This window comes from Ictalurus punctatus, chromosome 13, assembly GCF_001660625.3.
Source record: "Ictalurus punctatus breed USDA103 chromosome 13, Coco_2.0, whole genome shotgun sequence".
Lineage (NCBI taxonomy): Eukaryota > Metazoa > Chordata > Actinopteri > Siluriformes > Ictaluridae > Ictalurus > Ictalurus punctatus.
Genome location: NC_030428.2, coordinates 13,134,413 through 13,150,178, shown reverse-complemented (window position 1 = coordinate 13,150,178; position 15,766 = coordinate 13,134,413). Strand labels below are relative to the sequence as shown.

The following is a 15,766-nucleotide window of genomic DNA, read 5'->3' as shown; positions in this document are numbered from 1 at the left end:
CCATTTCTTGCTTGGTTCTGCGAACAAAAATACATACGTTACAAACTGCAGTCACTTTAAAGAAAATACGCCAATAGTTGTCCAGTAGGGGCCTCTGTAGGGATTCAATCTGTCTCAAGAATGAAGGTAATAAATAACAATAAGAATTGTTACATTTTAATCACTAACTGCTGATGGTAATTAACACTTTTAAAAATGGGCACAATATTGAATGTGTATGGAGGAAAAACAACAAAGATCTATTGTGTTAACACATTTTTCTCTTTAATTTTATGCATTTAAAATCTTAAAAAAATATTTATAAAAAGGCAGTCATCCCCAAAAATAGTACATCAAATACCAAGGAGAATATTCCCATCCTTTCACCCAGAACCCTTTGAACACAATTGGCTAAAAATATATGTGCATATATTAACAGCAATAATTTACCATTCATTTAATTTATTAATATTTGCTCATTTAATGTAGTATCTCCCATAGGAAGGTGTAGTCTTTTCATTTACTTCAAAAATATTAAATAATAACACTAATGAGAGCAACAGTAAATTTTTAAAATTGCAACCCATTCCTGTTAAGTGTTTTGAGGACTGTAATGCTACATTAAATTTAATGAGCTGTGATTTGTCCCCATGTCTTGGTTGCTGCCAGCCATCATGTCATTAGCTCCTTGCCCATGCAGGGGCCCCATTCCACCAAGCTGTGAAAGCATGGCATTCTGGTCTGACCCAAATGGGGCTTGGTCCAAAGCATTAGCCTGTTGTTGCTGTTGAGATGGTTGTTGTGGAAGTGGAGGTGCTACCATGCCAGTGTGATGTGGGGGAAGATGACCAGGATGTGGAGAGCCTGTTTGGGTTTGGGGGGAGATGCGGTGTGGAGAAGGCTGGGGTTGCATGCGAGGAGATGGACTAGAGTTTGGTGGCAGAGACTGGGGTCGTGGCGATGGCTGGGGTGACCTCACTTGGTTGCTAAGAGAAGTGGAAAGTTGGTGGCCCTGTAAATGCGGAGACTGGGACATTGGCTGTTGAGGGCTCATGGGATTATTATGCTGAGCAGGAGACCCACCACCTAGATGATGCTGATGCTGCTGCTGCTGCTGCTGGAGGAGCCTTTGGTGCAGTGCTTGCTGGATAATGGCCTGGGAAGGCTGAGGCTGAGAACCACCTTGAGGGGGCTGTAGTTGCTGCTGTTGAAGTGAACTACCACCATCACTCCCTTGGAGTCCACTCATAGCATTCTGTTGCTGCTGCTGCTGCAATCTCTGTTGTAAGGCTGCTGCCACCTGTGGAGACATGGATCCTGAATAATTCTGTTGAAGAACAGCCTGTGGTCCTCCTTGCTGCTGCGGCAGTCCACCAGCTTGAGCTTGACCTGGCTGCTGAGACGGCATCCCGGCCTGGGCAAGATAACCTTGCTGCTGTTGTGATTGCGGATGCTGAAACTGACCAAGGTTTCCCATCTGCTGCTGCTGCTGCAAATGTTTCCTCATGAATTCTTTGAACTGGGGTGACATACTGGTCATGTTTGAGCCTTGACCAGGCATAACACCATGTTGCTGTTGCAAAGCCATTTGCTGCTGCTGCTGCATATTCACACCCATAAGGGAACGCTGTTGAAGTTGTTGTTGCTGCTGCTGAAGTGGGTTCGTAGGGGGCATGCCGGTCCCTTGACCCATGTGCATACCTGGTTGAGTGCCCCCTGTATTTACATTTAGCTGCTGGCTTTCCATGGTTGCTGGGCCTGCACCTCCAGCACCAGGCCCACCTCTTCCAAGGTATTTCGGCACACGCTGCTTGACAAATGTTGCCATAAGCTGAGGATTTGAGCGCAATATTTTCAGGACCTGTTGCTGTTGAAGGGGGGAACTGGGGGAACGCAGAGCTCCAAGAAGGTCTTGCAAGGCACTCTGAAGGAGACCTCCACTGCCAATTCCTGGGTTTGAAGCTACACCTGGGCCAGCCATCATACCCATCACTCTTGGTTGCCCCTGTTGTGGAAGCTGCTGCTGCACCATCTGTGGTGGTTGTTGCCCAGCAACCATTCCTGCATGACCCATTTGACTCAACATTCCTGGTCTCTGCTGAGGGGGTATGCTAGGGGTTCCCCACTGCTGCTGTGGAGGTTGGAGCTGAGGTCCGCCCTGTGGAGCTTGTGGCATTTGCACCTGAGGAGGAAGTTGGTTTTGAGGCCCTCCTTGTTGCTGTATGCCAGCTCCTACCACACACTGCTGTTGCTCCATTTGAGCCCTGGCTACAGTGGATTGTGTCTGGGTTTGTAATCCCTGGGGCCCCACCATCCCTGCTCCAGGATGGTTCAGGCCCATTGGGTTTTGAGCCTGAGGGCTCTGGTGCAGAGTGTGTGGGGCCATCATCCCTGGTCCTTGATTCATCTGCAGGCTTTTTTGTTTAGCCATTTGCCTTTGAGTCTCTGCCACTCGCTGAATCTTCAAAGCCATTTCCAGGGCTGCAGGAGGAGGACCAGAGGGCTGCTGTGAGGGAAATGTTGACTGACCTGGGTTTGATTGTTGTTGCTGGGGTAGACTAGCTGGGCCCATACCAGGTTTCCCCATAGACTGAGAAAGTGGAGAGGAACCTGGAGGTCTTTGCACATATGGAGGAAGGCTGTTGGGATGCTGAAGCTGCTGTATGGACGGTGTCTGTGGTGGTGGTTGTTGTTGAGCCATCTGTTGCTGTGGAGAGTTCATCATCCCTCCACCGGCAGGTAGCTGCTGGAATTGAGGATGCTGCACCATTCCTGCAAGTTGCTGCTGCTGCTGTGGACCTCCTGCAACTCCAGGCTGGGGGACAGGAGTTGGACATTGCTGAGTGGGTGGCTGTAGGGCAGGAGATGGAGTACTTTGTGTGGGTGTCCCAGGTCCAGTAGTACCATTATTGCTGGGTGATGGCAACCCCTCATTTCCACCAATTAGTGGCTGGCCTGTTCTTTGCATACTAGCCACCCTTCTCCGAAGCATCTGGGCCTGCTGAACCCGGTGCTGGAGCTGCTGTTGACGCAGTTTCTGCTTGATGTTTAGGCAGAAAGGCACAGGACACTTGTTCTCTTGGCAGTGTTTAGCATGGTAACAGCAAAGTGCAATAAGCTGCTTGCAGATAGGACAACCACCATTGGTTTTACGCTTGCAGCCCTTGGTATGCTGGACCACTCTTTTCATCTTTTGACAGGATGGAAGTGAGCAGTTGGCATTGCGGCACTGGCAAGCATGTACCAGAGACTGAATGCAGCGCTGAATGCTAAGACGGCGTGAGTCACCAGGACTCTGCATGGAGGTTGCAGCTTGGCTGTTGCTCTCATCATCCAGACCCAAGCCCAGCTTCTCCATCTTGTGCTCATGACCCTTTGTATTGTAGCAAGTGATGCAAAGGTCATAATCCTGTGATGAGACAATATAAGAATAAATACTTCAGCGGACCACAGGCTAACGGTACCATAGTTTAATGGAGACTGCATTAAATGAAGACATAAATAAGCCAACATATATACAGATGACATTTTACACCTCATCTCAGTTTCTGCCCCAGATGCAGAAAACTTTAAGCCAACTTAATATTACTTACCTCACATACAGTGCAGTGGAAGCGTGTCTCAACATGGTGTTTGCATTCATTACAGGTATAGACGAATCGATCTTGGCTCTGGTTGTGCAGCTCTACCAGCATACACATGGAACTCCATTTGGACCGCCTTAACGAGGAAAACTCCAGGTGTTTGTCCCGTGCCAGTGTAAGGAAAGCATCTCGTCCATCCATCAGGTCACATGCCATTAACGGATCGGGGTCCATGATTGGTGGAAGAGCATTAGAAATGGGCCCAGCAATCAGCCGGATGACAAAGAACACCTTAAAGAAAGAAAAATTAGAATACCAAGTCTTCCCCCTCCAATTAAAATGGTGAATATGTCTCTGTCCTACCTCTTTATGCTTCTCCATGGTGGCATAAAGTTTTTGTGACAGGTCATTCGACACGTTTGGCATCCCTGGCTTCTTTTTGTTTGCTCGGCTCAGACTGCTCTTGTTCTTGCTCGTCTTTTTATTGTTCTTTTTCTTGGCGTTCTTGCTGTCACCCTTTGTAGCCTAGAGGAGGTGGTATACAAATCAAATTGACTCAAGGGTTTAATGTAACTATAGTGAACGGATTTTCCAACTTACATCTACACTTTCACAGGAAGTACTGTTCTCCTCCCGTTTTCTCTCCTCCTCCTCCTGCTCCAGCTCCTTAATGCTCTCTTCAAGCACATTGGGCCAGAAGTCACCCTCAAAATAAGGCAGCTCTTTGGCACTAGTGAGACGATCCTCAGTCGCCTGCTTGAAGATGTCCTGCAAAGGAATAAAATGGTTTCTTGAATCTGTCTGTGACTTTATAAATACACATGCCATACAAAGCACCATTTGACCCAAAATAATAATCATGTACCTTATAGTCATGTACAATGCGCTCTGCCACAGCTTTATCCAGCATCTTCTTGTACCACTCCTGTAGTCGCTTAGGCTTGGGTATCTTTTGGTCTGCAGGGTGACAGTGGAAGATATAGTCATCTCCCTCACTGGGAGGGCAGGCCCAAATGTGGCCTGTAGTAAACCTGAAAGTAGAATCACAAAATCAAGGTTGGGTAGGGGGCAAGTGGCAAAGATGCAGGCATAAATTAGATAATTTAACATTTCTTACTCAATCATGACATCCAATGGAAACATCTTACCCTAATTTTTTGACATACTCCAGATACCCAATAAGAATCTCATGGTATACTGCTGTTCTCAAACAACGTGGCTGAAAAAAGTGCACACTGTCCAAGTAGGATATGTATACTCGTCTGTTAGGGAAGAGGAACAGCATTATCAGACTATACAAAAGGTGCAGTCCAATAACTTGTATTTAAAAACTGACAGAGTGTAAGAAAACATGGTTATATTTGTTAGATGAATGACAAGGGCAATATTATTTCTGTTTAATAACATGTTTGTTCAAGATCATCTAATAAGGATATGCCCTACCTTTGATTAGGGTGTGGACAATCTGAGCTGTATTCCTGCACATGCATGCCAAAAAAGCAGACATCAGCACCATCAATGTCCTCAAAGGCAAACAGAGCTTTTGATTTATATGGGAAGGACTCTGGCATCTCTCCACTGTCCACAAATCTGAGAAAAAGGGGAAAATAACAAATCAACAGGCAACATGGGTCACAGGCTGCAGTATTAATAAACTTTATAAAAAATAAATAAAAATAAAATCTCCCTGTCTGCTTCTTTTATCTTATGACCATATTCCTAGCCAAAACATAACAAACAACAGTAATGGCAATGTTCTTAAAACTAATGTCAGCCTTACATATCTAATCAGATCCCAGCATCTCTCACCTGGATTTCATTCCTGGTTTGACTTCTACAACCTTCTCAGAGACATGGACAACACGAATAGTGACATCACCAGATTCTGGGTGGTTTTGGCGCTTCAGAAATTCGTTAACACGAGTTTCTAAGTAGTTGCCCAGTTTAGTCTGGGGCAGCCCTAAATGAGCAAAAGAACATTTACTGTGATATAAATTATACGTTATCAATAACGTTATTATTGACTACCCCATTGTTTAATAAGTATTCTTTAAAACGTGTAGCATAACATACTTTTAGCAGAATATTTATTTTCTTTGCGGTTCTTGTTGGACTTTTTCAGACACTCGTTACAAACAAAGCTGAAAGAGTGAGAGAGGAGATATTGGTAAGATGGGAGTTCCTTGAAATACAACAAAAATGAGTTAAATCAGGACTCCCAGCATCACAAAGACTCACCCTATAGGCCAAATAGTGTCATTGTGCAGAACACAGATCTGATGCATTTTACGCCCACAGTCCATACATTCCACAAATCTACAAAGAGAACATGTCAAATCAAGTCATAAATGGTATAAATTATATTGTCCAAAAGACTGCATTATAGCATATAGTATTACTATCTGCAATACTCAAAAAAAAATAAAAATAAATAATAATAATGTGGAGATTTTTTTCCTTTGTAGTTACTAAGACCAATACATTATTTAAGAAAACACACTCTTAAGGGCAAAATATCAGCACCAACAATGATGATGAAACTCACAACTCGGGGTCAAGTGTGTCATTCTTCTTCTTTTCAAACTGGTCCTTGTTGATTGACCTGGAACATGAACAAGCAGCTTTTAACACACTGAAGTAGGACAACAGCTAGAAAACTTTCCTTTTCTCTATGACAATCTCTTCAAATTCTATCTGGGCAAGAACACTGAAGAGAGTGAGGTGACATACAATTAACCTAGAATTGTTTTTTAAAAAAGATATCCTTCATGAGGCTAGAAAAGAGAAAGCCTTGATGGAAGAACTCACGTCTGCGGCTGGGATGGGTCATCCCCTAACGACACGCTTTCACCCTGGATCTCGTTGAAACACTTCTCACAGAAGTGGTACCTGTCAGCAAGAAGTCCATATTTTGGTGAACTACACCATTCACCAGCACCACAGCCATTCACAGAAAGGCCATGACGAAGCAGACACCAAGCAGTGCAGCGCAAGGCAGGGCAGGCGAAGTGGGAAGCAGGCACAGATGAGGAGCGCAGAACAGGGTCGTCGCCAGAGGAGTCAATCATGATGCAGGGTTTTTGAGCAGGGATTTTATGGAGGAAGGGATATGATGGAGATGAAAGATGACATGAAAGCAGGCAATGGCAGACAAGTGTTGAATTACAGAAAGGGAAGTGTCAAAAAAGGAGAAAATAAAAACACGGGACATTAGATAAAAAGGTAGGAATGGACAAAGACAGGGAAACGACAGACAAGACAAGCAGAAAGCCAAAGCAAAGCACAGATTAGCGTTTGCATGTGTAATGAGTAAACCATCACAGCTAAACAAGAGCATAATCAACTGCAGGGGAGGCGGGGGTGAGGGGGGGGGGGGGGGGGGGGGGAGTATTTACAGACACATGAGCACATTAAACATATACACACGCTGCAGAAAAAAAGTGTCAGCCTAAGATTATTTTAAGGCTGTCTCTTCTCATAGGAGGCACAAATATGCATGTGAATTACACCTTCAGACCAGCTCTGTTAGGGAATCGTTTCTTCTGTTAATAAATACAATACCCTTCAGAATTATTGGAACTACTTACAACTCAGACGAATTACAGGTGCATCTCAAAAAATTTGAATATTGTGGAAAAGTAAATTTTTTTCCCCACAATTGAATTCAAAAAGTGGAACTTAAATATATTCTAGATTCATTACACAAAGTGAAATTTCAAGCCTTTTTTTTTATTATTATTTTGTAAGGTTTAGGGTTAGGGTAATCATCCATAATCTGGATGATTATGGCTTATAGCTCATGGATCTCAAAAATACAGTATCTCAAAATATTAGAATAAAGAATTTATAATACAGAAACGCTGACCTTCTGAAAAGCATATTAATTTATGCACTTGGTCGGGGCTCCTTTTGCACAAATTACTGCATCAATGCATCATATATAGCTATAGCATTTTCTCTGAAAAACATGTGCCAAAATTGACACCAATAAGGAATATTTTTAAATAAATACAATCAAACCATCCTTCTTTTAAAATTTATTTTTCATTTGCTCTCAGTCCCCAGAAGGGATGTCACAAGAACCGATACTTCAGTACCAACATTCTTAAAAGTGACGGTACTTGTTTTTCTGCAGTAGCGTGGGTACCGTTGGTAATGAAGGTACTGAGGTTGCAATTCTTTCAAACCTGATGCGGGCAGCAAATCCACACAAGTGTTTTAGTCAGTCCACAAGTGGTAAAGAAGAAGAAGAACGCCTAAAAGCACACAGGAAAAACTACAGAAAACGGCGACAAGTTTAGCTCCGCCCTGACTTGTTGAAAGGCAGAGAGAGGAAAGCTCACTGAGAGGAAAGGTAGCATTGGTTGCCAGTGTGCAACCAATGCCATCGTTCATTTCAAACAAAGCGAGGAAACACCTCAAATTTGGCAGCGCACCTAAAAGACAGGCCCTACATTATGTCTGTTTGAGGCAGCTGGCATCGTGGCCGTGAAACCAGCTAACATAGTGCTCCATGTAATGTTCACTATAGCCAGTTATTTTTTTAACGACACTAATGCATTGCAATGTTATAAACTACCTCCTAATGGGCCACCATGCATCGCCATTCAGCCCGTGTCCTGTCAGCAAAATGTAGGATAATGTCCCAAATAATTATTGAAATGTTAATGGTTGTAATAAATCTTTTTGGCCTGCCACCATATCAGTGAATTTAAACTAATGCTTGCATTCAGAGTATAAGGGGTGTGTTTGTGTGCATTTAGGAGTGCACCTTAGCCCTTTTTTATTAGTCACTGTCAGACAGTGTTTGATAAAATATCCCTCTCTCTCTCTTTTTGCCAGTATTAGCCAGAGGATGATTTCCTCCAGGAGCGTTTAATTTTGTACAATTTTTTTAATGTATTTAATTATTAATTTTTTTAAACCACACCGTGGTATCAAATATGACGTTCTTTTGGTGGTATCGGTACCGACTACTAGATTTTTGGTATTGTGACATCCCTAGTCCCCAGGAACTCTGCCATTGCCTTTAACCATGTCGTGTTTCTGGGGAATGAAAATATAAATATATATATATATATATATATATATATATATATATATATATATATATATATATATATATATGGTTTACATTTTAAATAAATATATATATATTGTTGCGACCGGCAGAGTGCCGGCGCACACAAGAAGGAAATCGCTCCTTCTCCAACTGCCGCACCGGCACGACGTGGGCAGCTTCCTGCCGAACATTCCGCCAGCCGGAAGGACCGCCGCGGCAGGGCGGGACTGACGCGACTCCGGCCAGCGATTGGCGGATCCAACGGGGAAGTTCCACCACTCAGGCGACGGCGGAGGAGGATAAAAGGGCACGCTTCCGGCCGGGAAGGGGGAGAGAATATCGTAGCGTCAAGACGGACTCCGTGCGTGTTTGCAGCGATGCGCAATCTCCGATCACGACGGTAACTTCACGCCCCACGCTAAATCTCTCTCTCTCTCTCCCTCTCTCCAGGAGGCACAAGCGCGGACGAGACCGCCGGATAGTGAGAGTCGCACACACGGAGGACGCCGGCCCGGGAAAACCCCCGCCCCGCCTCGGGAATCCCGCCTCCGCCACGAGTAGACTCCGCCGGCCGTCACGCCTCCACAAAACCCCGCGCTCATCCACTTATAACCCATTCACCTCACCCTAGCCACAATAAACCACCGCTTGCAACCATCCTTCTGTCTCCTGTGGGTCTGTACGCCGCCCTTCCCCGGGCTAATCCCTCACAACTGGTGGAGGATGCAGGCATAGTACAGACCCGCCTACCACACACAAAAAAAAAAAAAAAAAAAAAAAAAAAAAAAATTTTTTATAAATAAACCCGCGAGAGAGGGAAAAAAAAAGGAACCCCCCCAAAATGGACCGCACCCTGCAATACCTGCTGGAGACCAGCCTCCAGCAGCACGCTGTGACACAGCAGCTCGCCGAGACCCTTCAGGTCGCCGTACAGACACTGATCGCCATGAGGACTGAGGCCCCCGCCGCCTCCGTGCCTCTCCCCGACGCAAGCAGTGAGATCCGCCGCCTACTACCCCCCCTCGGCCCCGAAGAGGACCTCGAGGCGTACTTCGAAGCCTTCGAGAGTATCGCCCGCCGGGAGGGGTGGGACCGTGAAGATTGGCCACGCGCCCTTGGCCCACTACTCACGGGAGAGGCCCGAACAGCCTACTATGCCCTCGAGCCGGAGGAGGCTGCAGACTACCTGGCGATGAAGGAGAGAGTCCTGGCATGGTGTGGCCGAACCCCTGGCCAGGCAGCTACTGAATTCCATTGCTGGGTTTATCGACCAGGTGCCCGACCACGGTGCCAGATGAGCGCCCTCATCCGGATCACCAAACGATGGCTCCGGCCGGATCGGCATACCGCCTCGGAGGTGGCAGAGAAAGTGGCGGTCGACCGTTTCCTGAGGGCGCTACCCCGGGCAGAGAGACAGGCTGTGGGGGCACACGCCACAACTACGCCCCAGGAACTCCTGACTGTCCTGGAGCGAACCTTGGCCACCCTGGAGCTCGACCCCGGGGAGCAGCAGCACCTCGATCGGCCCCTCGGTGCCCAGGGCCCCCGGTCCGACCGCCAGACCCGGCCCTGCACCTGGAGGAACCCCCAGAGGGCGCCCACTTGTGAACACCCCCGAGATGAGTCCATGCCTACAGAGCCGGAGAGGGAAGCCGCCCGGCTGCTGACAAAACCATGGCTCGCAGGCTGCGCCCTCCATCAGCAGCAACCGCCGGAGGCGCCCTCCTTGACGGTGTGGGTCGAAGGGAGACCGGTAACCGCCCTACTGGACACCGGGAGCACGGTGACCCTCGCCCAGTCCTCCATCCTGCCTGACGGACGCCGCCCAAGCGGGACGCTCACCATGACCTGCGTCCATGGGGACACCTCGGAAGTCCCCGCAGCCGAGGTCCAGATCCGGGGCGAAGCCGGCACCTGGCCCCTTCAGGTCGGAATCATCCCCAAACTCCCCGTGCCCCTCCTCCTGGGACGAGACTGGCCCGGATTCCGGGTGGTACCGAGAGCCGAGCCCCGGAGATCGCGGCGACGTGTGAAGGGGCAAGCAAGGATTGACAGGGTGGGCCCCATCGTCCGGGAGGCTGGCCTGACAGCGAACCCAAAGAAATGCCACCTAGGGCTGACGGAAGCCCAGTACCTGGGATACCGCATCGGACGGGGAATGCTGAAGCCCCAACTAAAGAAGATCGAGGCTGTGAAGGACTATCCGCGTCTGACATTGAAAAACCAGGTACGTGCCTTCTTGGGATTGGCGGGCTACTACCGCAGGTTCGTGCCTAACTTTTCTGCTGTAGCCTCTCCCCTCTCAGGCCTTACAAAGAAGGGCCAGCCAGACCAGGTGAGGTGGACAGCCGATGCAGAAAAGGCCTTCCAGGCCCTAAAAGGAGCCCTCACCGACACCCTCTGGGCCCACCACCGAGCGGCAGTAGGCTCGGAGCTGAGGGGGGGGGTACTGTCGCGACCGGCAGAGTGCCGGCGCACACAAGAAGGAAATCGCTCCTTCTCCAACTGCCGCACCGGCACGACGTGGGCAGCTTCCTGCCGAACATTCCGCCAGCCGGAAGGACCGCCGCGGCAGGGCGGGACTGACGCGACTCCGGCCAGCGATTGGCGGATCCAACGGGGAAGTTCCACCACTCAGGCGACGGCGGAGGAGGATAAAAGGGCGCGCTTCCGGCCGGGAAGGGGGAGAGAATATCGTAGCGTCAAGACGGACTCCGTGCGTGTTTGCAGCGATGTGCAATCTCCGATCACGACGGTAACTTCACGCCCCACGCTAAATCTCTCTCTCTCTCCCTCTCTCCAGAAGGCACAAGCGCGGACGAGACCGCCGGATAGTGAGAGTCGCACACACGGAGGACGCCGGCCCGGGAAAACCCCCGCCCCACCTCGGGAATCCCGCCTCCGCCACGAGTAGACTCCGCCGGCCGTCACGCCTCCACAAAACCCCGCGCTCATCCACTTATAACCCATTCACCTCACCCTAGCCACAATAAACCACCGCTTGCAACCATCCTTCTGTCTCCTGTGGGTCTGTACGCCGCCCTTCCCCGGGCTAATCCCTCACAAAAAAGGTACACATCTATACTATACTCTTTTACCATCCATTTCAATGCCCCCCCACACACACACCCCAAAGAACACAAGAGAGACAAATTATCAGGTAATGCATATAAAATAAGATTGCAAAGGAGTGGGAAAAAGCCTGAAGTCCACATTTGCAGAAATGTATTGTTTATACTTGTGGATGTCAATTTTCATGCATCAATGATCCCCCTCCATATTTTCCAATGCGTTTTAGAGCTGTTTTTCATGGGGAAATACTCAGGAAGAGACTCTCCAGGTCCCCAGGTCTATTCTCCCCAGGTCAAGACTCAAACTATTTAGTTGTAAGGGCACGGATAATTTCAAAGAAAGGGCTTTGTACAAAAAATAAAAAAAGAAGTTTACCAGGTAGTTTTACTGAAACATTATTTTCCCTCCCCAAAACACAATGTGCCTGCTGTGCGAGTTCAAAATACCACTTAATGAATGTTATTCTTTTTGTATATTACAATGTTTACTCAGTTTCATGGCTGGGTGCCAATAATTCTGCAGGGAAGTGTATGTACACCAACAAAAAACCACTACAGGCAGCATCTACATACACCACTGGGTAAACCAAACCATAGTTTGACCATCAAATCTTAGGACATATTTTGGTCAATAAATACTGTGTCCTAACTAAAAGAGCTGTAGCAACACAGTATACTGTTTCACTTGATATGAGGCTCTCGATTAAATACATCAGCGCATCGAACAGAATACATGTAACAGACTGCATAATTAAGTAGGCTATTAGTCATAAAAGTGTTTATACTACTTGTAGATGTAAATTTACTACTGTAAAACATTTAGCCAAATCAATCCCACACTCCCTCCCCTATTTATATTTTAAAAAAACAAACCACCTCCTCTGTATCTAATTAGAAGATACACACATGCAGTATCTCACAAAAGTGAGTACACCCCTCACATTTTTGTAAATATTTGATTATATCTTTTCATGTGACAACACTGAAGAAATGACACTTTGCTACAATGTAAAGTAGTGAGTGTACAGCTTGTGTAAATTTGCTGTCCCCTCAAAATAACTCAACACACAGCCATTAATGTCTAAACCACTGGCAACAAAAGTGAGTACACCCCTAAGTGAAAATGTCCAAATTGGGCCCAATTAGACATTTTCCCTCCTTGGTGTCATGTGACTTGTTAGTGTTACAAGGTCTCAGATGTGAATGGGGAGCAGGTGTGTTAAATTGTCGTCACCCATCTGTGTCTGTAAAACTAGACGAAAACACAAATGCTGCAGCAATTGCGCTGCATAGACACCACCCCAAATAACACCACCACTGAAAGTTTAGCCATGATTAAATTTGTTCTACTTTAATCAGCCCATGCAGGATTTCACAGAGCTTTTTTTTGTGACCGTTGCAGCCAAAAATGCTTGATTTTTCTGTGGCTTTTTTCCAAATTTTTGCAATGTAATTTGTGACGTTTTTTTCTGCTTTGTTTTTTTGAATTTGCGAACTTGCAATTGCACAGAATTGTTTCTCACCATCTTTCATGCTTAAATTTGTTGGTATATGAGACCACCTTGCTGAAAACAAAACAAAACAAAACAAACAAAAAAAACACACACACACACACACACACACACACACACACACACACCACTAGAAAACCTCATAGAATTTGTAATGGTTAGAATGGGAATTGTATTGGTTTTACTGTTAATTTGCTTCCTTCTATTGGTGGCATGTTATGTCTAGTGGATACCATATTATGGACCAGAAATGGTAATGGTTTCAATTGTTAGCTGATTATTTGTAATGGAAAACGTTAGAATCTATGTGATGGTTTCTGTTGTTTACTTTTTTACGCAGTCATGTGCCACGCACATGAATCGAAGAGGGCTTTGGCTGAATGCGTGTTGTGATACATCTTGGCCCAAATCAGAGTTTGCTTGATTTCAGAGTTTGCTTTATTGCATTAATTGTTGTGTTCGCAAAATGCTGGAGGGACTGCTGTTTAATGCATGGTTTTTCTTTTGTTGTATGCTGCCAAGAATCTGAATGAATCACAAACACTGTAATTATTAAGTTTCAATTATTGTGCTTTTATAATGCTGAATGTTTTAATACAATAGAAAATGGAAGCCTAAGGCACACGTTATGTCCATGCTCACTTTTGCTGCATTGAAAACTTATTGTATCAAAACATCACCATATCGAAATAGCAAAACTGAATTTTGTGCAACATTACACACCTACTAACTAGGTTTGACGGTTTTTGATCATGATAGTGTTATAATATAAATATGAAACACCATATTATATTTGTGTATGTATGGCAGCTATCCAGTCTATGTCCCTTACCTGTTCTGGTAGCTAAAGTAAGCAGCATCTCGAGGTATAGTGCAAAGCTGCTTGCCGTAGCAGCACAGAGTTTGAGGGGAGAATTCCCGCTATGACAGAAAAAGATGAAGGACAAAAGCATAGAACCATTACAACAAGCAAATTATGTATGGCAAGTAAGCTGTAGTTAAAACAAATGCAAAATTTTGTGGTGTCTGAAGTCAAGCTGGGTGATATGGTCAAAAATATTAAAATAAACTTTTCTATGTTGACCCATTTTGATATTTAATCACAATGTGTTGGACTGTAACACGTCATGATTTATAAAGAAAATCCTCCTAAATGAATGCAGAATTAATTTAGTCTTAGAACACAAAATACATGCAGACAGTATATAAAATTAGACTTACAACACTTGAAACCAGTTTTACACTCTCTGTTGGAGTGGGCAAATCAGAAATTCATTACCTGGTCCACTGGGCAAGTCACTACGCCAGTACGCTTGCTTAGTCCCATGCTTTGGTTGCCCAGAAACCAAACGGATTAAGCTCAAATGTGAGAGCTGATTTATTGTAACAAATTATGTTGAGCTTTTTAGCTAGTCAGGTACATTAATACAGACTAAATGCCCATTCACATTAACCACATACAAATCAAGATCCCTTTATCGCCCATCACTACTGTGAAGTGCATCATGAAACTAAGTAGGGTTATACTTCAGTAAGAAAAAATTAAAATAAAAAAACCTGTCTATTGCCTCAGTTTATGAGCCTACCTCTGAGCATACATTTACCTTTCTCCCACAGCAATAACCAAGGCTCTGCATGACAGGGTCTATCTCTTGCTCGAACACCTCGGCCAGTTTGGAGCAGTACTTGTATACACGTGAAGTCTTGCGATTGTACAGCCAGGCATTGTTGAACATGAGGCAGATGTCATCCACATATTGCCACGGCTCCTGATACTGGCCCGTGTCAAGTTTGCGTTTTATAGTAGACAAGTCCATAGGATTCTTTACAATGTCAAAATAATCCTGAGGAATGAAAAATAATACAATAAAATGCACAAATTACACATTCATTACTTACAATATTACTCTTGGGCTCACAGGTTTTATAGATAAATAAATACATGAATTTGTTAGTATAGCAGTCATATCACAAATTCATAACTGCACAAATAATCACATTAATAAGCCATGTCTAAATCATTTAGGACAAAAACACTTATCTGGTGTTCATTAGTGGTAAAGGACACATACAGGTATTCCCAGGAGTGATGGATCCACAGGCTGGCGGAAGGGGAGAGACTCCGGGTCCTGGCGATAGAGACACTCCAGTGTGGGCATTAGGGCCTGTCTCAACTCCTCAGGTTTGAAGACTAGTCCAACAAAAGGGGGTTTAGTACAAATTGAAATGTTTTAATGGATTTCATGCAAAATGTTTATGCAATCAGAAAATATACTATTCAGAGTGGTTGCATCAAGCCATGAAATTCTACATCAAAGCATTTGGGTATATCTTGTATGTTAATTTCCTTCTGGAAAATGTTCTCACGTTTCTTTTTATTAGGTGTTCCAGCTGGAGTGCCAGGGGTTCCTAAACCAATATCACCTTCTTTAGGCTCAGTTTTCAGTTCAGGCTTTTTGTCCTCCCCTGCTGCCATAGATGTTTCCATGGGAATACTTTTACATCCATCACTTGAAGGCTCCTCCTTCTTTATCTAAGAAAAGAGCAAATAACCTCTTA

At 45.4% G+C, this 15,766-nt stretch overlaps 1 protein-coding gene across 6 annotated transcripts in view; it reads right to left on the bottom strand.

The window, feature by feature from the left end:
• Positions 1 to 242: 242 nt before the first annotated feature.
• ep300a (E1A binding protein p300 a) overlaps positions 243 to 15,766 on the bottom strand; it is a 29,691-nt gene continuing 14,167 nt past the window's right edge. For 4 of the 6 annotated variants that reach the window (XM_017483647.3, XM_017483650.3, XM_017483649.3 and 1 more), the window contains exons 16-31: positions 15,575 to 15,740; positions 15,280 to 15,398; positions 14,812 to 15,051; positions 14,040 to 14,128; positions 6,372 to 6,482; positions 6,109 to 6,165; positions 5,802 to 5,879; positions 5,637 to 5,704; positions 5,373 to 5,523; positions 5,007 to 5,153; positions 4,712 to 4,825; positions 4,429 to 4,594; positions 4,164 to 4,331; positions 3,927 to 4,088; positions 3,573 to 3,854; positions 243 to 3,388 (exon numbers count right to left, since the gene is read on the bottom strand). In XM_017483647.3, the coding sequence (XP_017339136.1) occupies positions 596 to 3,388; positions 3,573 to 3,854; positions 3,927 to 4,088; positions 4,164 to 4,331; positions 4,429 to 4,594; positions 4,712 to 4,825; positions 5,007 to 5,153; positions 5,373 to 5,523; positions 5,637 to 5,704; positions 5,802 to 5,879; positions 6,109 to 6,165; positions 6,372 to 6,482; positions 14,040 to 14,128; positions 14,812 to 15,051; positions 15,280 to 15,398; positions 15,575 to 15,740 (4,911 nt within the window). In that variant the 3' untranslated portion in view covers positions 243 to 595. The remainder of the gene's footprint in view (positions 3,389 to 3,572; positions 3,855 to 3,926; positions 4,089 to 4,163; positions 4,332 to 4,428; positions 4,595 to 4,711; positions 4,826 to 5,006; positions 5,154 to 5,372; positions 5,524 to 5,636; positions 5,705 to 5,801; positions 5,880 to 6,108; positions 6,166 to 6,371; positions 6,483 to 14,039; positions 14,129 to 14,811; positions 15,052 to 15,279; positions 15,399 to 15,574; positions 15,741 to 15,766) is intronic. The other 2 variants (XM_017483652.3, XM_017483653.3) reach the window with 1 other exon arrangement.